Source organism: Chroicocephalus ridibundus, chromosome 9 (assembly GCF_963924245.1).
Source record: "Chroicocephalus ridibundus chromosome 9, bChrRid1.1, whole genome shotgun sequence".
Lineage (NCBI taxonomy): Eukaryota > Metazoa > Chordata > Aves > Charadriiformes > Laridae > Chroicocephalus > Chroicocephalus ridibundus.
Window position 1 is genome coordinate 3,909,270 of NC_086292.1, and position 24,613 is coordinate 3,933,882.

General features: G+C 47.8%; 2 protein-coding genes across 7 annotated transcripts; one reads left to right on the top strand and one right to left on the bottom strand.

The window, feature by feature from the left end:
* The first annotated feature begins 46 nt into the window (after positions 1–46).
* PDZD11 (PDZ domain containing 11) lies at positions 47–3,570 on the top strand. 2 transcript variants are annotated; one of them, XM_063346113.1, is made up of 6 exons: positions 47–177; positions 315–398; positions 977–1,033; positions 1,393–1,491; positions 1,669–1,729; positions 2,534–3,570. In XM_063346113.1, exons 1-6 carry the CDS (start codon positions 91–93, stop codon positions 2,566–2,568), a joined length of 423 nt encoding a protein of 140 aa, XP_063202183.1. In that variant the 5' UTR covers positions 47–90; the 3' UTR covers positions 2,569–3,570. The 2 variants fall into 2 exon arrangements, with proteins under 2 accessions (XP_063202183.1, XP_063202184.1); XM_063346114.1 differs by lacking the exon at positions 315–398 and having other exon boundaries at positions 53–177.
* A 3,062-nt stretch (positions 3,571–6,632) lies between these two features.
* RAB41 (RAB41, member RAS oncogene family) lies at positions 6,633–24,459 on the bottom strand. Of its 5 annotated transcripts, XM_063345693.1 has the most exons (9): positions 24,247–24,405; positions 22,707–22,765; positions 20,954–21,007; positions 18,733–18,838; positions 15,004–15,112; positions 14,626–14,737; positions 11,383–11,476; positions 9,496–9,562; positions 6,633–8,943 (listed from the first exon to the last, which is right to left on the bottom strand). In XM_063345693.1, the coding sequence occupies exons 2-9, from the start codon at positions 22,730–22,732 to the stop codon at positions 8,879–8,881; spliced, it is 633 nt and encodes a 210-aa protein (XP_063201763.1). In that variant the 5' UTR covers positions 22,733–22,765; positions 24,247–24,405; the 3' UTR covers positions 6,633–8,878. The 5 variants fall into 5 exon arrangements, with proteins under 5 accessions (XP_063201763.1, XP_063201767.1, XP_063201765.1 ...); XM_063345697.1 differs by lacking the exons at positions 11,383–11,476; positions 18,733–18,838 and adding an exon at positions 11,947–12,040 and having other exon boundaries at positions 15,004–15,109; positions 24,247–24,455; XM_063345695.1 differs by lacking the exon at positions 18,733–18,838 and having other exon boundaries at positions 24,247–24,452.
* Positions 24,460–24,613: the final 154 nt, after the last annotated feature.

Sequence of the window (24,613 nt, forward strand, 5' to 3'; positions counted from 1 at the left end):
AACAGCCAATGGCGAAGCTGAGCGTCAGGGCGCGCGGCGGGGCGGGGCGGGGCGGTCCCGTCAGGCGGTCCCGTCAGGCGGCGGGGCAGCATGGAGGGCCGGCTGCCCTACGACGACTTCCCGGTGGTTTTCCTGCCGCCCTACGAGAGCCCGCCCGCCTGGGTGCCGCCTCATGAGGTGAGGGGACGGGGACAGGGACGGGGTGGCGGCCGCCCGGGCTGGTGGCAGGCGGGGGGCTACGGCCCGGCCCGGCTCGGCCCGGGGGGGTGCGGCGGGCCCCGCCGCCTGACGGCCGCCGGCGCCTTGCTTTGCAGCGGGTGTATCACCCCGACTACAACAACGAGCTCACCCAGTTCCTGCCACGCACCATCGTCCTGAAGAAGCCGCCCGGGGCGCAGGTGAGACCCCGCTTAACCGCCCCCGCCGCTTTACCCGCGGCCCCGCTCCGGCCCCACAGGCTCCGGACGGAGGGCGGGGGGAGCAGGTCCTGCCCGGTCGTTTCCTCGGCGTGGGGTTAGCCGTGTTTGATTCACGTCCGTCGTTCCCAAGGGCAAAAATCGGTTGATGCAGAGGCCGAGCCGCGGGATTATGATTATCCCCAATGGGCAGCATCCTCGTAGCAAGATAAGGTGGTGGGGTGATGGTGAGGGCAGATTCCTGGTACTTCCCTCATCCAGGGACTTGGTCGGGCAGGTGGGTTAAGGGGAAGCATCACTCCTGCCCTGCTGGGAAGGGCCGTGCTGTAGAGGGAGAGGAAAGCTGTGTGGGTGAAGTCCAACATGTCGTGAAGTGGAGCTGATGAGGGACAGGGAGCAGGGGTCTCCTCAGGTGTTCAGGGCAAGATTGCCACAGAAGTTAGCAGAGAGGGACACTGCAGTGCCAACACCTTTGCTCCGTCTGGAAGAGACATGTTAGCAGTGGGAAGGGTCCTGGGCCAAAGAAGGTGACTGCACTTCACTGCTGGTTTCTCTCACAGCTGGGCTTCAACATCCGGGGAGGAAAAGCCTCGCAGCTGGGAATCTTCATCTCTAAGGTGTGTCTGTCCTTCTGCCATTCCCTCCCTGTGTTCTGTCCCTTTGGGTGTTGCCGAGCCAGCTGGGTGTGCATGGAGACTATCATATGCCTTATATGCATCTCTGAATTCGTAGCTGTAATTTGCTGTGCACCAAGCAGCAATCAGACGGTCCTGCAGCATTTCCTGATCTCTCCCCAGCCCACAGAGTGTTGCTAGTGCCCCACAGTCCCCACTCCCCATCCTCCCCAGTCCCATGTGAGTGGGATGGGCACTGTGGGGAGGCTCTGGGGCTCTGCTGCCTTGGCTGCACGCGAGGGGAGCCGTGGCACTGGCGATGCTGAGAGTCACTGCTGCTATCTCTGCTCTTCCCTTCACAGGTGATCCCTGACTCGGATGCGCACAGAGCTGGGCTGCAGGAAGGGGACCAGGTGCTCTCAGTGAATGATGTGGATTTCCAGGACATTGAGCACAGCAAGGTGAGCACTCCTGCAGCTCAGCTCCTGAAGCAGGGACAGGATGGGGAGTCCGTGCACACACCGTCTCCTTCTGACTCATCCTGCACTAACTCAGCTGGTGGCACCACATAACTATTGCGTTCCTGTTTCCTATTCTCCAGCCCAGTCTAGTCACTGAGCGACTCTTTCTGCTTTCAGGCTGTGGAGATCCTGAAGACAGCCCGTGAAATCACCATGCGTGTGCGTTACTTCCCCTACAGTAAGTGCCTGCGAGCTCCAAGTCCAATCGCCTAGCAGTATTTCTCCTTGGGAAGCAGACTGCCACGTGTCCCTGCCAATTCCACCTGAGCTTAGCAGTTATGAGTCTAAGGTCACAGACAGCCTGCAGATCAGAAAGAACACTGGGCTTTGATTCGGGGATCAGGACAGCTACCAAGTCGAACCAGTAAGGACTGGCTTCAGCTGTCCAGATAGTAAAACCTACAGAGCAGGGCATAGCAACACAGGGATAAAAGGTGGGATGATTCTTGGATGGAAGGGTTAACTTCAGAGCTGTAGAAGATGCTACTTATCCTTGAATAACACAGGAATTGGTTTTGTCACTAGTGGCCCTGTGCCGATGGTAGACACTGCTTGTGGTTTTTATCCTTCCCTAAGGTCGTTTAAATTCTGGGTGAGGGAAAAGATTATATTAACTTGCAGTTTCTTCACCTATAAAGTTTGTAGATATAAGGGGGGAAAAAATAGAGGTCAAGTCAAACAAAGATTCTTCTTAAAATGGAAACTGACTCTTAAGTGAAGAAAGAAGAAAAATATGGAGCAGGGGAAGAGAGGAGTTGAAACAAACTTTTGTTCTAAATGCCCTAAGATAACTTGAAATGAGTGGCTGGGGTGCAAATGTGCAATTTTAAAGCCAGCTGCTACCCAAGAGGGTAGCAAACACTGCCGCTACGTAGTGAGGTATTAACAGAATATATGTTTTCGTATGACATTTTGACTAATTCCCCCTTGCCACCAGCTGCCTCTCCTGCTCTTTCAGCCTTGCCTTCTCTTTCCCTTCCAGATTACCAGAGACAGAAGGAAAGAACCGTTCACTAATAGGTAGCTGTCTGCTGGGTCCCCAGAGTGGCCGTCCTGCAAAAAAACACTACTTTTCCTCAACACGTGAGATGACAAATCAAGTTTCAGCTGTCACTGGAGGTACAACTGTCCTGTTGGCTGCACAGGCATCAGCTCTGCTTCCTGTGTGGAGAGACACCAACAGAGTCTTATTTAGCTGGAAGATGGATGGGGCTTTAGTCTGTACTCTTTGAACTGGGTGTTGAAACAAGCCGATGATGCTGATGTGGAAGTGGATACCGGAGGGCAGCTTCTCCGGCAAGATCTGTGCTTTTCTAGCAGGACTTAAATGAGTGCTCTGCTGGTTCTGGATCCAGCCCTTGTTGCTAGATGTAAAGCCAAGAGGGTCTGAGCGTGCCTGAGCCGAGCATGGCCTTCGTCCTCCAAGAGATCAATCTGCTCCCTTTCTCTTGTGATGTGAAATTCTATTCTTTCCTTCTCCACTGTCCTACCTCTGCTCTACACTGCTGGGTTTGCTTGGGACTCAAGGAACAGGAGTAAAATCCACTCAAACTCAGTGCCCATCTCTAGCGGCACTAGTCTGCCGAGGCATGCTTGTACCTCTTTGCTGCTTAACGACCCCCACCACACAGGACTGAGACACCTGGGGCACGTTTCTGACCTGCTGTGGGCACTTGGCCAGGTTCCCTCAGGCATGGTGCCCGCACGGTTAAGGGTTTCACTCGCTGAACCTGCTTCCATCACTTGGTACAGCCCTGTCCCTGGCATGTGCTTCCATCGTAACTCCCCCGCACTTTGAGGTAAACTTCTCCCTTTCCCTCTTCTCCAGTAAAGGTGCAGAAACCTGCTGTGCCCTGCGCTGGGGAAGCACAGGTGAAAACATGGTAGTTACCAGCAAATCTGGGTGCGGATGCGTGGTAGTATCACATTGTAAATGGTATCAGGACAGCCCTTCTCTGGCCTTCTGTGTGGTGTTTTCTGCTTATCTGTAGTAACGAAAATAATAAAACAAGTACAACAACCAAACTTCATCTTAGTCCCACTCAGGAAGTCTCTGTGGAGGGCTGTTTGTCAGCACCACCCCAAGGAAATGCCGGGCAGAGAGCTGGGACAAGGCTTGGCTCCAGTTGCCCTTGCAGCCTGTAGGAGGAAGGCGTGAGACCCAGGCGAGGTGCAGTGCTGGTTTAAGGGGGTTTTTCCACTGTCCGCGATGAAGTCAGCCCTTGATTAGCCTGGAGCGGTGTGTCAGCGCTGCTGCAGTGGAGGACTTTGTCTGTGGTGGCACAGATACAACTTGCTTGAGACAGCCCCAACGCAACTTCAGCACTGCCCGCCAGGTTGCTCTTAGCTCGAAGGCCGGGCAGAAGGCTGAGGCAGGCTGAAGCAGAGAAAAATACACTAGAAAAGAGACTTTCACTCAGCATTAACAAATTAGCTTTTCTACCAGGGAAATAAGCATCTTGAAAGCCCCACTGTAACGCCCCGAGGTCTTCTATAGAGACAGGCCTCTGTGTCCCATGGGACATTCTCCTCTCCAGTTTCATACCAGTTTCCCAGCATTTATGCTTTCCTTGGGGACTGCTTCAGAGCAGTCCCTCGCAGGAGCGCCAGGAAGATCTCCCCTGCCTTGGGCAGCTTCCTCCCTGCCATTACTCAGAGGTACTCAACTCATGTGCTTTTGCAGCCATTGCGCTGACCCTGTGACTGGCTGTGGGCTAACAGGAAAGGGTGGATTCTTTCCCAAGACACAGTCATCTCTCAGGTATCTTGATTGACAAAGCAGTAACAGGGTTTGTCCTGGCCACCACAGTCCATTTCATCCTCCAGAGCTGAAGGAACAAATGGGTAATTACTGATCCCTGCTGGGAAAACAACAGGTCCAGCAAAATGGGATTTTTTTTTTTTTTTAGCAACTTGCAAAATAAGAGGCCAAGGGTCACGAGCATTGGAGCAGCTTTAGTTTGTCAATGAATAACTCCCTGGCCAGGGAAGCAGGCCGGCAGCGGAATTGCAGGTAACTTGACCTTTTGGAGCACAAGTCCCAGAACGAGCCATGTTGTATTAAGGCACGGCAGGTTACACCTCAGAAATGTACCATCCCGCTCCTCTCCCTGAGTGTAACTCAGCCAGGTCGGCACAGGCCACCTGTGTGCTCCTGGCCCCGCTCCGACCCGGCGCAGGGAGGCTCAGACAGTCACATCGTGAGAGACAAGGCCACGAACCCAGACGTTTGCTTCAAAAGCTGCCCCCACCCTTTATTGTGAACCACTGGATGAGCCTGAGCAGCATCACGTAACGTTCCTCCCTGCAGCAGGGCTAGCAGGGTCAGTTCTCTGAACTGCTGTGGTCACCCCTCTCATCCGTCTCTTCGGACAGGCTGCTTCCATGGACGTTCTCCCGTGAGGCGGCTCACTGGAGAGGGGAAGCTCGTTCTGCTCGGGGTACAGCCAGGGCTACACGTGTGTGTCGTGCTGTGGCTTCCAGGCAGGGCGCTTCACGTGGGCCTTGTGCCGTTTCTTTAACATCTGATCAGGAGCCGGGAAGCCCAGGGGGAAACAACCATGGAAGGTTAGAGAAGGGCTTACCCTTGGGTGGAGGGTGTTCTCTGTGCAGACACAGCAGTCGGATGCTGCCTTCCCTCTTCCTCTCTCAGGTCTGGCATTGAAAATACAGGGCAAGGACCAGGCTAGAGGCACAGAGGAGCTGCCCCAAGCTGAGGAACTCATAAAGGAATTACACAGCTCCATGCCAGGGGCTCTGGGATCCCAGTTTGTCCCAGGCACAGGCAGGATCTTGCTGTCTAGTCAGACTGCTGCACTCCCGTGAGGCTGACACCGATCGGGAGTAGCTCAGCTTTAAGGGAGCCAGTGCTGTACCCTGTTCAAGAGACCATCCTGGACTTTAATTCAGGTGAAGTCGTGCAGCTGGTGACCAGCCCTAGGACAGCATTTTTACCCTTACCAGGACCCTCCAGTCCAGAGGATCACTGTAATGGGAGAGCCTTCTAGCCCAGCCTGCTCTTCACCCACTGGGTGTTTGACAGAGAAGTTGATAATGGTGTGACACCCACCCTCAACCTGCCAGGGTCGCAGTGTCACCGCATCCCTGTTCTCTAAGGGCTTCGGGCACCAAGCTGACCAAGGAGGAAAGAAAGTTGTTTCACCTGCCTAAACAGCACGTGGCGTCCATGTGGACATGCAGCCACTCTAGGGATGCTGCCTGGTCTGAGTGTCCTCCTGCAGGTCACTCGGTGATCTCACCGTCCCCACCAAGCAGCTCCCACCATCCCCTTCAGGCCCCGCTGGTGCGACCTGCCTCTTGTAGTGGAGGTCCCAAGGCGTGTCCTGTCCCCCAGACATCTCTCTCCTGCCAGGCAGCCCGGACAGGCTGGCCCCTCTGTTTTACACAACCCAAGACTTCCGTGGAAATGAGCCAGTCCAGTCCCTGCCCCCCCTCCCCCTTCAGCCCCCTGGCCCCCACTCACAGGAACCGTAGCCCAGGTGATGTCACCCATGTCGATGACATTGGTGTCCCACTTCTGTTGATACTCAATGTCATGCAGCACGTTGTACGCCATCTCTGCCAGTATGTCCAGGATGTCGATGCAGCGCTGTGGGGAGCCCCCATGGCTCAGGACAGACTCTCCCACCCCACACCCTGCATCCCTCCCTGCCGGGTGCCTGTGGCAGGGGGGGCCCTGTGGCCAGCGAGGCTGAGCACTGCCTTTAGGTTCCCGCAATGCCTTGCACCCCAAAGGGAGGAAGGGGCTTGCAAGGGCTCGGGGAGGGGGATCCCATCACGCCTCCTTGAGCAAGAGAGGAGATGGGGCCACCAGTGCTCCAGCAGTGCCTCTGAAACGGTGGCACCCCCCTCGATCCAGCCCCCCCCCCCCCCACCCTCAGGGCCCTCCCGGAGTGGACCCCACCCCCGGGTCTCTTCTCATCCCATTCCCAAAGCCAGGCTTACAGCCGGTAAGCTTGTCCTTCTTCCACCATACCCTACGTGGGACAGAGCTGTTAAACCTAGGAGTAAATAAGCAGAGGCAGCCCAAGGCCCCCCCTCGGGCAGCAGGACAGCGAAGGTGTTGGTGAAATAACTTTATTTAGTGTGATACACGGCTGTGGTCAGACAGTCCATACTCATATTAATAGTCACACTTACTTGGCTAACAGCTAGGAGACAGCAGGGCCAGACACACACTCAATATTATACACATCCATAGAGAAGACAGTGGGAAGTGAACTATTTTATTTCACTAGTTACCCCCCCCCCCGCCCCGTACATAGGGTCTCCCCCCTCCCTCCCCCAGGGCCATGACTCAGAACAACACGACAGCAGAGCAGTGCACACCTGCCCGTGAGAAGGGGACAGCAAAACCTGTTCTACGGCAGACACGGACACACCGACAAACATCAGCAATTCCCACATAACAGGGGTATGTACAGAGGAGGGGGGCCGGCGCTGGGACCCGGCTATGCCAGCTGGGACTGTGGGTAAGGGGGGGACACTCCAGAGTGAAATGGGAAACAACATCCCGGCTTCCTCCTGCAGGCCAGCTCACCCGGAGGGGAAGGGACAGGGCTCTGGGGAACAGAGCGGTCACCGGCAGCGAGGTGACTTGCCGCCAACACGGGGACTACCAGCTCCCTTGCCCTCCCTCGAGGGCCTGCAGGCTTCGAAGTGCACACGCTGTGTCAGTGACTGTCCGGCATCCTGCTAGGGCAGTGTCACTGACCGCCAAACGCCACTGTCCCCACCCGTCACACTGCGGTCAGTCGCTCTCCTGCCTGCTAGTGTCCCCCCTGTCAGCATGACATAGACCGGGCGATGAAAACAGTGAATGGCTTAGAGCCATCCGACTGTTTTGTTCTCCTTGCTGTCAACAAACCTACAGACTTCTGGTTAAGACAGATGGATGAAAAACCCCCAGTAAGAGTCTCTGAAAAGCTCCATTAACGTAATTAAAAACCAGGGCCAGGGGGAAGGGGATGTATTTCCCAACCTCCAAGGCTGAGAGGCGACACCAAAATTCACTTCAGCAGCTTACATCTCTCTACTCCTCTACCCAGGTCTGACAATAAATCCCTGCCCCTGCTCATCTCGGTTTTGGCAATGTTACAGCTTAAGACTATTCTGAAAGTGAAATGGCTACGAGCCCCATCCCCCAGAACTCTACTACAATGGCAGACGCAGCTACATATGATCTCACCAAGCAGCAACCTGGGTATGAGAGCAGAGCAGCTGTCACTGGCCTTCGATCTGCTGGAGCTCTCCTGCTCTGTGCGAAGAAGCTCCCAGTCTATGTGACGATGAACAGGAGAACGGAGATTAGGAAAGGAGCCTGAACACCATCCATGACTCCCAGGGCAGGCATTGCCCTTGCAGTGATGGATTTTGGGTAACTGTTTGCTTTCACTGTTGACAGACAGGACCCAGGTCTCTACAAACCACCCTGAGGATCTTTCCCCATCCAGCCTCATGTTGCAAAGCCTCTGTAACCCTCTTCCTTCCCCACATCTGACAGCCAACACTCACCGAGCGCCAGCATCCTCTGGATGGGAAGATATTCCAACTGAGGAGAGCAGTCTGTGGGATATCTCTGCTACACAAACGGGAGCAACAAGGCCAAAGCTATCAGAGTCTGGGGGTTTCCAGTGCTGTATGTAACACAAGGGGAAAAACTCTGAAGTCGTGAGCAAGAGTTAGCCAAGATCATCCACAGAAAGGAGAAACTGAGGAGCTAATATCGTGTGTGCCCTGCAGGAAGCAAAAGCCTAGAAACAGATAACCTGTATTGTCCAAAAAGGCAAGGCCAAGTCAAACTGACTGGTTTAGAAAGAGCAGCCTTTCAACAGAGGAAGTGGGGATGTGGGACAAAGACAGGGCTGGAGTGGACAGGGAACTAGTTAAGATGCAAGGCAGTAAGGAAGGTGGAAAGCCCACCCCCAAGCTCTATTTTTGTCTTCCCTAACTTGGTGGCTTTTCCATTGCATTCACAAGATACATCTGAGCAGACAGGCTCCAGGTGGGGAAGAAGGGGAGAAGGAGAGGGAGAGAGAGAGAGAGAGAGAGTGTAAAGGGCACCACAGTGCCAAAGTGCAACAACATAAAAAAATAAAATAAAAGACAGGACACTCATTCTGCACTCAGGGCTCATACCATGCAGTAAGAAGGGCGGCCGGGGCTGCTCCCCACCAGTAAAGAGGGAGTTCGCTCGCTTAGTAGATTGGTTTTTCAGCCCACAAAGTAGGGTTGCCTAGCCAATGAGCGGTGATGTTCTTCAGTGAGACTGGCCGGTTGGGGAATGTGCTGCTACAGAACGGGCCTGTTAGCAGGAGCATCCGCTCTCCGTTACTGGCTGCTCAGGGGGTTTCTCTAGTTTGATGTCAATCACTGCAGGAGACAAGTTAAGAAAAATCACCCGGCTGAAGGAAAAACAAGGAGAGAACAGAGAGAGGGATCAGTATCTGAAAGGGTTGTGAGCTGTCTCTTCTTGATAGGGGCAGGTGTTCCAGCAGAGCAGAGCATATCCCGCCTGAACAGCATTAACTGCAAAGCCAGTGGACTTGGTACGTCAAGACCATCTAGAGGATAGAGCCCAATCAGACAGGTCTGTGCACAAGACAGCCCTGTGCAAAAAGAGGAAAGTACTACACGATTTTAAAACTCTGCAAATTTTATCCTAAGCTTAAGTGCAGAAAGCAAAACTTGTGCTTGCTGTTTTAAGTAGTTGTGTACATTTATATACAGACCACAAGCAGGGTCCTCAATTTTTGCCCATAGGTAAGCACCACACTATACCGGCTGTTTCAGCCCTCTCTCTGCAAAACCCCAGTAAGGCCCATCCCCACAACATGCCAAAAAGTCAGTAAGCCCAACCTAACAAAAGATAACTGTCAAATACTGCGAGACCAGGAAAAGTTACTGATGAGAAAGCAAGGATACTGTCTTCTTTGCTCTTCTCTGGTGTGCTGTCCATCCCAGGTAAGGCAGCAGCCACTCGACGGAAAAGCTGAAAAGTAGCAACAGGTAAAGCTGAAGGCTCGTCACAAAGAAAAGCATGTTAAAAAACATTGCTTTCCAGCCGATCTTAAGGTATGAATTGTACAGACTTGTTATGTGGGTACTTTAGCAAGCAAAGCAATGATCAACAAATGCCACAACAATTTTACCTAAGAAATTCAACAGATTTTTATTAAGGAAGTTATTCGATGCCTAAAAAAGTTTTATTTTACCTGTTTCGACTTGAACAGAACATGGTATTAATTAGTAATAGTTCTTCCAGGGACCCGTAGAACAATCCCCTCCTGCACTCAGTAAGCATGTCACCTACCATTTCCAGCCTCAACTGCTTTTGCACCCAGCAATGTTACAGTGCGCAACTCCACCTTCTGATAAGCAACCTCGCAAGAGAGCGAAGGTCTAAGTCGTCTGTGGAATAACTGAGGTTTTACAGCCCATCCTTTCAGTTCAGTCCTGCTGCAAAACAGCCATTTCTGAGCAGAACAGCTGGCTCAAGTGAGCTGCATTTAAGCTACTAAGGATGTGCTAGAGCTGGGAAGGACTACCACATCCCCATAAAAACAAAATGCTTTTGCATAATTTTTCAAGTCATTTCTTAGAGCTCCTCCTGCTGACATTAATGCAGCAGCTAACACAATATAGACACTGCCAGGCAGTCTGGTGAGAAGTGCTGCATAAAGCACTAAAGGAATCATCAGCTAATGAGGACTTTTCTCACAGTGGCTTGGCGAGGGCTTCTCAACCACACCTCCAAATTGTGTTACTCAGAAAATCAAGGCACTGAGGTACTAGCAAGGTGCTGCAGGTAGCATCCTTTAAGTCACAGAAGTTCTCACTGCAAACACCCACTAGACAAATAAAGCAACAGTTAAGTTAGACCCAAAGACTAAAGTGGATTCAATCCAGACTAGCCAAAAGAAAACAAATCCAAAATCTCCTAATCCCGTGGTGAGGTTCTCGTAACCAGCCGGTGTGCAGCAAACTGGTAAGCATGTTTCCCAGCTGACATGAACAGAACGTATGCTCCCTGCAGAGCCCTGGATCTTACGGCTGCCTTACTCCGAGTTCTGTCACGCTTCAGAACGATTCCTGAACTAGGGGAGAGTGGGATCACAAGCTTATTGCAAGAGACAATGGGCACAAACGGAAATGCAAGAAATTCTGTTTAAACATAAGAAAAAAGTTTAAAGGTTTTTTTTACTGTATGGATGGTCAAACACTGCAACAAGTTGCCTGGAGAGATGGGGTCTCTATCCTTTGAGATATTCAAAACTCAACTGGAGTCAGGGCTGGGCAGCCCGCTCTGAGCATGAGGTTTGGACCAGATGATCTCCAGAGATCCTTTCCAACCTCAACTATTCTAAGATTTTCCTCTGCGGCTTGCAAACAGAAGCAGGAACTACTTCTACTCTAGTGCATCAGCATAAGCAATCATCCTGACTGATGTCAACACTGATTTGGGAAAACAGTGCATTAACTGTTAACAAAAGCAAAGGGAATGTACTAAAATTATGTTTGACTGGCTGCACAAAACAGTGCCATTCCTATCCCTCAGCACATTCTGGTTTTAGATTCTCCGTTCGTTCAAGGTAAGTTTGTCTAGCTTTAACAGGGCATCATTGACTTGACAGGAAAGGAGCTTCTGCTAGATAAAGCTGCAGCAGTGATCATTGGGCACGAATCATTTCGGGGGTTGACAGTAAACAATACAAGCAAATATCTGATGAAACATGAACCCCAAGCAGAAGCATACACGTACAGAGCAGTAAAGTAGAGATTTCCTGTCTTTAGAACATAGCATTGATCTACCTGTTTCACATTGTATCCAGTCTTTGCACTGGTCTCAATAAACATCACATTCAGCTCTTTGGCTCTCTGTTCGCCTTCTTCTGTAGTGATTTGCCTGGACAAAGATCCAAACAGAAGCAGAAAGACAGAAAAGAAGAACAGACAGGAAGAGTTAGATGTCTGTGACTGAGACGCTCTTTAGTGGAGGGCCGCTTCACCACCCCGTACGAGGGTGCGTAGCCCACCAATGGAGACCTCAGGACCTCTGAGTCTTTAAGACTCTCCCGTAAGTTACGCAGGAACGCCTGGATTTATGACTGTTAGTAACGGATGATCAGCACGGGATGAAGTTCGTGCAGTACATTTGAGCCTCATTCACAGCATCCTCAAGGGAAGGAAGAATCCCCATACGCTGCACTTGATACAAAAAGCAGTTTCCCAAAAGTCAACAGAAGGGAACTCTGTGAGGTTACAGAAAGATTTCAGAAAGGCTCCAGCAGCAAGGACAGCGCAACGCCAAGTGCCAGGCTGCTGCTTGCAAGCAAGCACCTGCAAACGCATCTCTGATCAATACCCTGTACATACCTGTTTCACATTATATCCTGCTTTAGCACTGGTTTCAATATACATCATATTCAGTTCTCGGGCTTTTCTCTCACCCTCCTCTATAGAAACCTGTCTACAGCAATGAGAACAAATCACAGAAAAGAAAAGCCAAAACAAAGAAAAATAGTCCAAAAATAACAAAAAGAAAACTGCAGAAAAAAACCCCCAGCCACCAACTGAAGCAACATTAGCAGGAAAGAAAAACTTAACAGGCTGCACCAAGTAAGAACGGTGCTATTTTTAGTTCAGCTTTTTGGCCTCAGAACTTAACTTGCATCATCACTTGGTTTTTACCATAGGATTAATGGCTCCCAATATGCTGTATTCTATTTTGAAAAACGTGACAAAGCTCAGACTGACGCTGTGGCTTTGTCCAGCCCTAGAAGGCCCAGTACTTCAACTGAACACAAATCTAGCTTCCCTTTAAAAGGAAGGCAAGGCAGCTTCTTTTACTGATACCTGGAAATATACCATAATTCCAAATTCTAGCCTAGACTGGGACTACTGTCACATTAAACTTCTAAAATAAGAATTTCTAGTGCTACATGAAATTCAAGTGTAGCTGTGTTTCAAACAATTTTCTGGTATTTTTAATTCTTACGACAGCACTGGGCCAGCTGTCCCACACACATGCTCTACTTCACTTATGTACTATCAGGAAATAATCCAGGGCTGAAATTATCCTGTTGGGTTTTCCAGTTCCACATGAAATTGGATTTTGATAGAAACTCAGGTTATTCAGTTAGGGAGCTACAGTTATTTCCAGCTCCCAGGAGGGCATAAGAGATATTAAGCTGTCAACACCCAGAGATGGCTCAAGTAGAATATCTTGGATTATGCTCCGTTGCTTTTGTAAACTGATTTCAGAGACCAGACTGATCCGAGGTCTTGCCACCTGGAATTCTCAATGCAAATCAGCTATACACATTTTTATCATATTTCTGAAGCTCTGAGCACCAAGTTTTACCAACATTTCCAAAGTGCAAGGCACAGGACACTTAGAACGGCCCCCCACTGGAAATGGAAAAAGCCAAATAGTTGTTAAAAGGTGGTCTGTGTGATGGACACAGAACACGTTTCTGTAAGAACCACCCGTACAAAGCCCACACAGCGCCTAGTTAGAGCCTAACTTTATCCTTTTCCCCACTGACCCAAACCACCTGCCAGCATTAGGGCTATCTATGCTTTTCCTGCTAGGAAAAAACTAGCAGCATGACTTGTGCAGGAACAAAGGGCAAAAAGCATCTCCTGACAAGAGTTTGTGCAGCCAGGGATGCTGGCTATTGTCTCACACGAGCATTTGGACAACATCAAAACTACAAGGGGAAAACCACATCACAGTACATTCTGAAGCAATACGTACACTGCAGGAGTAAAGCAAGGTTTAGAATTTAAAACGTGATAGCATCCAACAACGAAACAGGTCCCTATTAGGCCCATCATCCCAAGAAACCGAGCAAACAAACAGGCAGTTCAGATAATAGTGCAAGATTTTTTCTGAGAAAACATTTACGTTCCACCTGTAAGGCCTTTCAAGCTCTTATCTTTCGATCAGAAGCGTCTAGTGAACAGCCAAAGGATAAGGGTTTGATTTTAAGACTTCATTTTGCTGTGAGATCCAGGTGTTTCCCAGTTCTGCCTTTTTGAGATGCCTTCTTTTGCATCAGATAAAAATTCCCTGTCATTTCAATACTTCATATGTCCTCTGACATATGAAGCACACATTTTAGAGTACCCGGTGTACATGAAGATGTTTCGGTTTAAAGTATTGGGACTGTAAGGAACTGCATGGCTTACTCCATCTTCCCTATGCCAACTACTACTGATACCAACTATTAAAATAAAAATCTTTCTTTATCTACACTGTTTCTGATGTCTTCATAAAGAATGAAAATCTCTGAAAACATTAAACAAAAATTTTTGCTAAATCAACAATCAAGAGAAGAATTTGAAATAGAAATGCAAAAGCACAAGCCCTTGGTCTTCTAAGAAGCTACTACATTGGTTATGTTGAAGGGGCATTGTAGGATTAAGAGTTTTAAAATCAAAATGCTTTATGACATGTCCCAAAACATTAAGTTTGTGTGATTTTAAGAGTCTAATTAACTTCTTGTGTCTCTTGGGGAAGTCTGCTTTTGCTAATCTAGTTTCCTCTCCCACATCCACATCATCACAGTTTGTGTTATGTATGACATGAATTCAGGCTCAGAGGGAAACCTTTTAGATTGATACTGTAAAAGCTCACGCTGCATCCTGTAACAATAAGAAATTTTACTATGGACTTACAGGTGCACGTGCAGAAAGAGTCATGTAAATAGGATTATTGAAAAAAGGCAGATTTCCTTGCTTTTGCAAGACATCTTTTTGGCTTTATCTCAGCACGAAAAAGAAAAATGAGACAAAATACACTATTGAGAAACACAGCATTGAGATACTTAAGTAAAAGGAATCTTTTTAGGTGGGCTTGTTTTAACCAAAACTATTTGTAGGATAGCAAAATGTAGTAACTTTGCACATGCTGAAACCATAAATCTGAAATTTCATGACTAGCTATTTACGCTTCATTTAAAATCAACAATTACTTTGAAGACAGACTAGCTGGCCAACTCCTTGCTTTTACTGGTCAGGGCAGCCAGGCTGCCAGCTCCCCTCCATTACCTCTTGTCTGCCAGGTCAGTTTTGTTCCCCACCAACATGATGATGACGTCGCTTCCTCTCTCTGTCCGAACGTCATCAATCCACTTGGAGGTTTGCTGGAAAGAATTCAAGTCTGTAGGGAAGAATCAAACAAGAGTGCTGAGGATAAAACTTCTTTTCAGAAAGGGAGAATGCTATGCTTGTAATCAGGTGCTTCTCCAAATGTCCCCACACCACATATAAGTGACCCATAAATTGTTTTCTGCTCAGACAGAAAAACATGGCAGGGGAAAAAAAGTTTGTAATGTTAATCATCTTTTTGCAGAACTTCTGGTTTTAACTTATCAGTTCTGCTTACATGTAGTATTTCAAATAATGAGACACCAAAGCATCACTCACTTGTAATGTCATAGACTACCACAGCAATAGTGGAGTCGCGGATGTAGCTGGGAATGAGACTGCGGAACCGCTCCTGGCCTGCTGTGTCCCAAAGCTGCAGCCGAACCTGCTGGTACCAGGCCAGGGAGAGCAGAGAGAAAGAGAGAGAGAGAGAGAGAGCAAGAGAGAAAAGAAAGGAGGAAACTGTCCTTTAGAGAAAAGGCCATTTCTAGAATTAACAGTCTGAGAAGCTGAGGTTGACCTTTTAATCTAGCCCCAAATTTCCAAACACCACAGAAGTTGGCTTTTCTGACTCTGTTTATAGATAATGTACTTGCCTAGAGATACTGGTATTCCCAAAGAGCTCTAGGTTATGGCTACTACCTGATTGCTGATAGCAGCAGCAAACACGTAATACAGAGCTGGTCTTCCTGGTCTACCCAGGATCTCCTAGCCTAGAGCATCTCAGATCAAAGCTTCTTGGGCAATTCCCACAAGACAGACATGCAATTCCCTCAGCCCAGACACCACATAGTGAAACAGCATCCACTCTCCAGCATCAAGCATCCAGAAGATGGCAATGGGGATTTTCATGCAAGATTAAGGAAATCAATAACTTAAGTTCCAGCAGAAACAAAAGCAAATGCTATATACTATAAGCTTCATGTGACACAAAGGGCATTGGGTTTTCCCTTTCAGATAAGCACAGGAATCAGAAACAATCACAGATGGTATGAGAGGTACAGTTTGATGTCCAGAACTATGCCCAAGCACAAACTGACCTATTATATGTTAGTTCTAAGGTCTGGCACCTGCTTATTTGAGACAGCAATGGTCAAAACATGCCCAACTACCACCATGAATGCTAAACAAAAGCTTTTCACAATTGGGAGAGATACCATTTCCTTCCAAGTCATTATCCCACAGGGCTAGCCGTACAGCTATCGCTACACTGCCAGAAAACACAATTGCTGTTGGTGTTCTTAACAGACACGAGTTTCATAGGAGGGCAGATACTGGTTCCTGGCTTAATTACACGTATCGGTTAGATGTGCTCACAAAGGCACTTGTTCAGCAATGAGCGAGAGCGGCTGCTTATGCACAGAACAGCAGTTAATAAGGCAGGTTGCAGGAGACTGGCTTCAAGGGAAAAAGCAGTTTCAGAAGGACCAATAATTGGCTTGTTTAGGAGATAAGTAGAAGCTGGACAAAGCACATGTCTGCAAAGTGTCTCGCTACAAGCAGATTCAAAACAACATCGTATCTACATTAGGGTAGGTAGATCTGATGCCCTGGGGCTTAAGGAAGATTAGGGCTTATAGTCAAAGCAATTAGCTCGTGCTTCATTTTGAAGGCAGCCTTGATTACTGTAGCAAAAGTCAGGACTCTTCACCACCCCAGGAAATCCACGCTGAAAAACTCCTGGACAATATTATACCCATGCTGGCAGAGCAGATTGACAATGACAGCTTCACGCTCCTGCTTCTAGCCTTCACAGCAAGCTTCCACATAGTCCCCAAGACATTGCTGCTACACCAGACTATTCACCCAAAAAGTTTACCAAGGTGGTAATTTAAACACTCCAACCTTCGACTCAGCCAAAAAGGCAACTAGAGGAAGTACCACAGAACTAGGGAAGAACTGGGCCTGGTAATCTTGTAGTGAAAGGTAATGCTATTTGAGGGAAGTTCTTCAGCTAGTATGCAGGTACCCCTGAAGTGACCTGAGAAAGTTAGCTGCAGTATTCCTGGGACTTGTCATTTCCACAAGTCAAAGTTTGCGTATGCCCATTTTGGAGGGGAAGAGAAAATATAAATAACCCACTCAAACATGACAGCGTGCTAATGACCCTACCGGTCTGGAAAGATGAAAGGTCCTCAACCATCAGGAGACCATCAATCAAGGAGAGTTAACCCTTTCCTACAAACAAGGCAACTTGTTCAGAAAGGGGGCAGAATTGCAATATGGACTTTCACCATGGATCTCTCCGCAGGCCACTTGCATGTCAAGATGCCCAGCAGAATAACAATAACTAAGCGATTTATCTTTTTTTTTTTTTTTTTTTTTTTTTTAAATCAGCTCCCCACATGCTAGCTAATGGTTTTTCCCTACTGGTTAAGAGGATCTTGGTTGGCACTTAGGGACTGTCCCATAGGACATACTTATTTTACACTACCATGACCAGTATTGACTTACAGAAGACTATTTGAGGTTCCCAAATACAGTTACCACTAAAGACAATGCAGAGTGTTAAAGAAACTATTTTCCTAATCGCGCTAATGCTCACCATCATCATGCCCTCAGAAGTAAATGAGCACGTTCCTTCAATAACACAAGAAAACTAAAAGCCTCTCAGTCACTAAGAACAGAACAAAGAGCAGTAACAAGAAAAAAATGAAATTATCTGGAAAGATCAGACCATTACCGAAGTATGATGAGATCAGCTATCACTTAATTATTTTTGACGTGTCTGGAAGCTATTAAGAACACCCTAGACTGGCAAGATTTTTCCACCTGCCTGGATAAACAGCATCCTGTACCCATCACAACAGCAGGGAGAAAAGATGCCAACCTATGCAGCCTGCCACACTGCCTCACCTAGACGAGTTCCCAGCGTAAGTCATTACGTGCACAACTCAGCACTCCTCAAACCCCAAACAGATCACTTCAGTTTTACATCAGTTTGTACCAAACCATTCGTTTGTACCAAACCAGAAATCCTCCTGGAGTCTATAGGATTGGGAGCAAGACCATGTAATTATTTGCCTTCAATATACAAGATAAATCATAACAGAAATGTATTATTTGTTAATCACTTCTGTTAACCAAAACAAACTCCCGGTCCATAAAGCCTCACTATAATTTGGAGTTAGTGACAGAATAAAGATGGGCCAGTGGTTTTTCACCTGCACTACATTCTTAGACTTCGTTCACATGGTGTTGGCTCAGTGGTATAAATCCTGCTTAGATCTTTACACTGATCCTGTAGCTTAACCAAAAAAACCCAGATCAGGTGGAATCAATAACAAGGAGTTATAATGAAATAATTGTATTCCTATCTCCATATCCTATACTAAAAAACTGATGCCAAGAGTTACAGAGAATTTCCCTTTAAGCTTGTTTATTTTTTAGAAATAACAGTAGATATATCTTGTCTTTCAAAAGCTCTCTAGTTACTCATGTAAATCACCACCTCTCTTCAATGAAATGGGAGTCTTGAATCCTCTTAAGTCGCTACATAGCTTTTATGTAAATGGGTGTGGCATTGTTTTACCTACTTTGACAGTATTCCATTCCTTCAGTATCTAAAGTCGTTACTTGTATCACCTCTCTAGTTATCCGGGGGGGGTGCGTTGGGGGATCATTCTGAGGTTTAAAAAAAACCAAAACATCCCCAAACCAGAAAAAGCTTTCCAAGGGCTATTAATCACCTTTCATTCCAATCAGCACAGACACACGGGAAGTCACAATCCCTATTCACCTACCTGCCAATCCTCTGTGTATCACTTTCATCGTTTGTGCTTTAAGCATACCAGGGTTAAACAATTGCCCAGTTTCTGTATTATGGGATGGAGTTACCATTGTTTGTGGGGGAAGATGCTCAGCTACTTCCCCTCAGCCCATGAAACACCTACAGTCCTGGGGCCATCGGCCTACCTTAGCTCCTTTCAGATAACACCACCACTTCCAATGCATAAAAGGTACATGTTAAAAGCAAGGTCCCTGAAGACACTCCGGCTCAATACCTACTTGTAATGTCAAAGACAATGACAGCCACAGCAGAGTCACGGATGTAGCTGGGAATGAGGCTGCGGAACCTCTCCTGGCCGGCTGTATCCCACAGCTGCAGCCTGATCTGGGAAATGGAAAAGTGTAGGGAAAGGGGGAAAGGGAAGAGCAGGAAAAATGGAAAACAAAACCAAAACTCAAGTGAAATAAAAAGAAAAAAATTGCAAGGCAAAAATAATGCAACAAAAGGAAAGTTAAAACGGAACAGAAATGTGAAAAAAGCCAACGGCACTTCTAACTGCATTCTCGCAGCAGCCTCAGCCTAGCACGCCTGAGAAACCTCCCTCCCTCCACAGACCCATTAATAACTCACACATATGAGTTCTTCCATTTAATCATAAAACCAAGATATCCCTAAAAAATACCTTCTCGCACCATCTGCTAACGACAGAAATAAGCATACATACCTCAGTGCGTCCTGCCATGTCAGGACTCTGTCTGTAACAGCCACACAAGCAAACCGCAGCCCATGGCTAACTAGATACGGTCACTCCTAACCATAACGACTACATCACCCCACTACGGATGAATCCACTGGAAAGCCTGAAACATAGTAGTGGGGTACAAGCCAGGATAGCAAACACCCTCTAGACTGGCTTATCTTGTGCTTAAATCCAACAAGTCTGGGAAGACATCAAGACTCAGAAAAGGAACTACTACTCAGTCTTTCAAAAATGAGGTTGTAGCTGTAACATGGAACTGGCAGCCTGACAGTGGGGAGTGAGGACGGGGCTTCTTGTGGCACCAGTTCACTTAGTGCCACAGCTCCCAGTGCACTGGCAATGTGCTGGAAACGGTACACTTAGAGTTGCCCTCTGTGGGAGGCTACTGGAGATGAAGATCCCAACTCCACATATATTTGTCCCTTCTGCTAGCTAGTAGATGCTACCCAGGCCATATTTAGAGCTGAGTGATGCAGAACAGGTATAATTTCAAGATACATTATTTGGTGTAAGGACGTATCAAATATGCCAAAGCATACACCACAGTTAGAGGCTTAGCATTCTTCATTTCAAGCCCAGCAGTCAAAGCCTATTGCAAAATACAGTACTAGCCCCATCTGAGAAATTATTTCAATGTCTGAATTTTCCTAGCTGGCGTGCTAGTACTTCTCCTTCCTCCTATCTACACTCAACACCTCTCTGTTATTTGAACAGGATTCATGGGCTCTGTGGACCACTTAGATAATCAGGAAAGCTAACAGTATATCCAACATCGGAAAGAAAATGGTATTTTCTGGATAGTGGGCCAGTGGGTGAATGACATCCTGACCTACACAACCACAAGAAATCAGGACTACACTGCTGAAAACAGCACACAGGCATGCCAGCTTGCCTTCACAGGTGGCAAGCAGCATTCCCAAGATCCTTTTCTTCTTCTGCCACCACCAGAACCATTGAAGAATATTATCCAAGTAGTTTCTCCCCAACAAATATTAAGCAAGGTCTCTTCTAACAGTGAGTCACTGGTAAGATGGCAGAGAAGCACTTGGGAAACTCACCACACGCACTAGGCTGAGACTTCTTCAGAAGTAACAGACCCAAAGCAACACAAAGGACTTCCACTGCACCACTGGTCCCTTCCTCCCCCAACAGTTTCATACTTCTCAGCCAGTAGTAAAACCAGCAAAAAGGCAAGTACTAGCAAAACATGAACTAATGAAAAACAAATAGAAAGACAGGAGAGGGATGTGAGGGGTCTCTTTATGCAAAAAGGAATCTTATGAAAGCTAAATCCAAAATTACCTTGTTAACAGTTAGTGAGAACAGGGAGGAACTATGCCACCATTGGTAATCCCTAATGACCTCAAGGCTTGGAACTGCCTGGGGTCTGCTCAGACACATTTATACTGACAATCCCTGAGGCAGAGCTGCAAATTCCAGGAGCAAACTACACCTAAGGTAGACTGCCCATGGCAGACAGCCCATTGCCCGGGATATAGATATTAGCTTGCCCCAATTTTGCATGAAAGATTTTGACTTCATTCTAGAGGTATCAGATATTAACAAGTATCAGAAACAGGAGAGTGGGTCAGTGATTTGATTCAACAAAGGCTGTCCCTCTGAAGGCCACTGTGGGATTTCAGCAGCCACTGGAGGAACGGCCAGGCGGAACAGCACGCACAGCAACTGCTGCTCCCCTGACTGCAGTTGCCATGCTATCACACAGATGCCTCACTTACCGTGCGATCTTCAAGATACATTGTTTTTGACAGGAAATCAATTCCAATGGTTGCCTGAAAAGAAGAAAAGCATTGGTAACTGATGCTTGCCTTCCAGCATCTGCAAATCAGATCTTTCTATACAAACTCTCAGAAATGTTCACAAACTTGTAATTAAGCTGTTGAAGTCGTTTGCCATCAATATAGTTGATAAAAACAAAGCAATCTGGATATCTGCACCATCTTCATTTCACATCATTCTTCCAACACTTCTCAACTGCACAAGAACCCCTGAGTCTGGATTTTAGCCTCAGACATTCTTACATCTTAACACATATCATATCTGAACTAGCATCTCTTTCTGCTCTACCACAATTCAGTCTGGTAAGAATTATTTTCTTAGAAATAACCAAAAGGTGGAGCAAATTACATATATAAATTGCGGGCAACAGGGCTGAAAGCTAAAAAGCAACGTTTATTCAGGGCTTTCCATTTCAGAATGCGCTTCCTTTCTAGTGAAATTCAGAAGCTTCATTTCCCAGGCAATTCTTTCTGGAAGTCTCCTTCCATTCACATTTCCACTGCTGTACAGCAATTCCAGTACAAAGACGCTTAATTTACTAAGTTAGATGTGCTCCCAGGCACTTAAATCAAGCAGATGTCCTAGGCCATCATAACCCCACGAAACAGGAGACAGGCTACTGATGTAACAGATTTGAGCATTTCAGACAGATTATCTGTCTTAACAAACACGAGCAGCATAACATGTTCTGGAAGGTCTCCATCAGAACGTGAAGCATTTAACATTAGAAAAGACCACAACAGTCAATGACTGTAGTTAGTACTTGTTTCTGGGAGTCCTATTTTCTGTAGGCAGGACACAGTTACAACCACAACTAGCAGATAAATCTACGATAGCACCTTACAAAAATGAGGAAAAGAAATACAGAAAGCACAAGAGGATCCAGTTCCAGTGAATGACTTGTCCTCAAGAAAACAATCTTCTCCTTTTCCAACTTAAAATTACCCCAATCTAAACCAGTAACCCTTTCTGATCTGAATTAAAAGATAACAACCTAGTCTAATCTTCCTTAAAGACATTTGGCATTCCCTTGAAATACCACTAAGTGCTTTTGACGCAACTAACTCTTCCTGAAATCTTCAGGCCTCTTACACATCTTCAGCTTTTCATCTGCAGCCTCTTCCTCCCTACCCTACTCTTTCCCTGCCAACATTTCCCTGCCTTTTCTATCTATAGTCTTTTAGTTAAAAAAAAAAAAAAGTAATAATAATAAAAAAAACGAGAGAGAGAACATATCATGGTGACTTCTTGCAGATCTATCTATGCACTCTGAACTCAGATGCTAGAGAACAATCATAAGCGTATTATTCTTTCTCTCTGTTTCCTGAGACTTCCATACCCATCATCACGCATCCCAACCACTGTCTTCTCTGTTAGACAACCCCATAAAAAAAATGTTTCTCCCTGTTTCCTCAAGGCTTCTCACATATCCAGACAGGATCTAAATCTTGCTTCTTTTTTGTACGCTGTAATCCCTGACATCATACTAGATGCTTGGGCTTAATCAAGAAGTCTCATCTCCATTTCAAGGAACACTACAACCTTACATATGATACTGAACTGACATTTCATGGGGAAACATGCTTGCTCCTAACAGTTCTTACAGGCATACATTTTAATAGCAGGGAATAGATTTACTCATAATGTATATATTAAAAAAACCCAACACAAACCAATAAAACTACCACATACCTGGTAAGTATTGTCAAAACTGTCATACATAAACCTGGTGATCAGAGAGGTCTTCCCAACTACAAAAGAACAGAAAAAATTACCTTCAAGCAGCGGTGGAAAAAATAACCACTGCTTTGGGAGTGACATGCTGGTAGCACTGATCATCAGAATAAACTTTCCAACCTAAGGCTATTTCCCAGCAACACCCTCCTGCAAAATAACCAGCTAAAAAAATCATTCACAAAATGACAGAAGTATGTTAAGGCAAATCAATCTACGTAGGTCAAAAATTAATCATAATGAAAACTTGGTCCTCAAATTAGGTATGTTGTGATACATATGGCAAAGAATTATTTGTTTTCTTTAAGCAAGCAATAAATCTGCTGTGTTATTCACATTTTGCTACTTATGTAATCACCAAGTCTTGGACTTCTGGACACAAACATCAAAACAAGACATGGTGATGGTCTGGACAGTCTTCAGCTGCCTCTGGCTGGACAGAAAAGCCACATTCAAGACATATCCTTTCTTCATAACAAGATTCTAGATACAGAGTAAACTTTCATGGCTTATTTAAAAACTTTAAATTTATGTTTCCAAATATTATCAAGAGACAAAGTGCAGAACTGACAAGAAACGGGACCCAAAGATAAGATCTCTAATTCTCTCTCAGGAAGCTGGAGGAAGCCAAGAAAAATTCAAAGGACATGGAAGGAAGAGAAGAGGGGAAAGGAATAAACTGCCCAGAAAGGTTATGAAATCGTGAACATTGGAGAGGGTTAAAAACAGGTTAGACAAATATCTGTCAGCAGCAGTCAATCCCGCCTTGGCAAGGCAGTGATATCGGACAACTTCTAGAAATTCCTCCAAGACCTACAGTTCTGGGACTGAGGTGGGGGTAAGCAGCAAGAGATCTAAAGAAAGTAATACAGCAAAGAATACCACAACTTCAAGAAAAAGACACAACTCATCCATTTATTATGAGGAAAGGGTCCAAAAGGCAGGCAAATTCCAGGTAAAACAAAAAATATGAAGATGGAAGGGAGGCAACGGCCACGCTATACAAACAGCACCGCTTTGCCATTCATCTTCTCTTCGGTACACGCCACACGCTCGGTGCGGACACGGCCAGAGACACAACATACGGGGCGGAGCAGCGCCCTGAGAGACACCGCATCTCTCCCAGACGCCAGCAAAGCCCGGCCGCCCGCCCTGCCCAACGGCTCCGGGCCAGCCCCGCGAGAAGGCCCAACCCCGGCAGGGGGGCAGCCAGGCGGTGGAAAAGCGGACTCGGGCGCTCGCCAGGCCGGCGGAGGGACAAGGCCGGACCACGGCGGGGCCGCCCCTCCCTCGGGCGGAAGCCCCGGACGGCTCATTACCGCCTCCCCTCCGGGCAGAGAAAGGCCCTTCACGGTTGCTCATCGCCCCTCGCGGCTCCTCACCACCCGCCCGCAGCGTCAGGCCCCCGGCGGCTCCTCATTCCCCCTCCCCCGCGGCGCCAGGCCGCTGAGGCCCCCCGCGGCCTGCTCCCCCCGCTCGCCGCCGCCGCCCCGCTCACCGCTCTGCTCGCCCAGGAAGACGAGCTTGAACTTCCTCAGCGGGTTCCCGAACTCGCCGCCGCTGCCGGGGGCGGACATGGCGGCGCGGGGAGGCCGAGCCGGAGCCGTGACTGAGGAGAAGAAGACACCGCCGAGCGCACACCGGCACCGCCACCGCCCCGCCCGCCGCGCTGCGCTGCGCGTCACTTCCGCCGCCGTCACCGACGCGTCACTCCGCACCACCCCCGGGGCGGGCGGTTGCCACGGCGACGGGCCGGCCTCCAGGGGCCTGGCCCAGAGCGGCCGCCGCTGTGGCCTGTAGAGGGGGGCCCGCCTTCTACCGGGGGGACCGGTCGGGAGCGGCCGCCCTCGGCTTCCCTAGCGCCT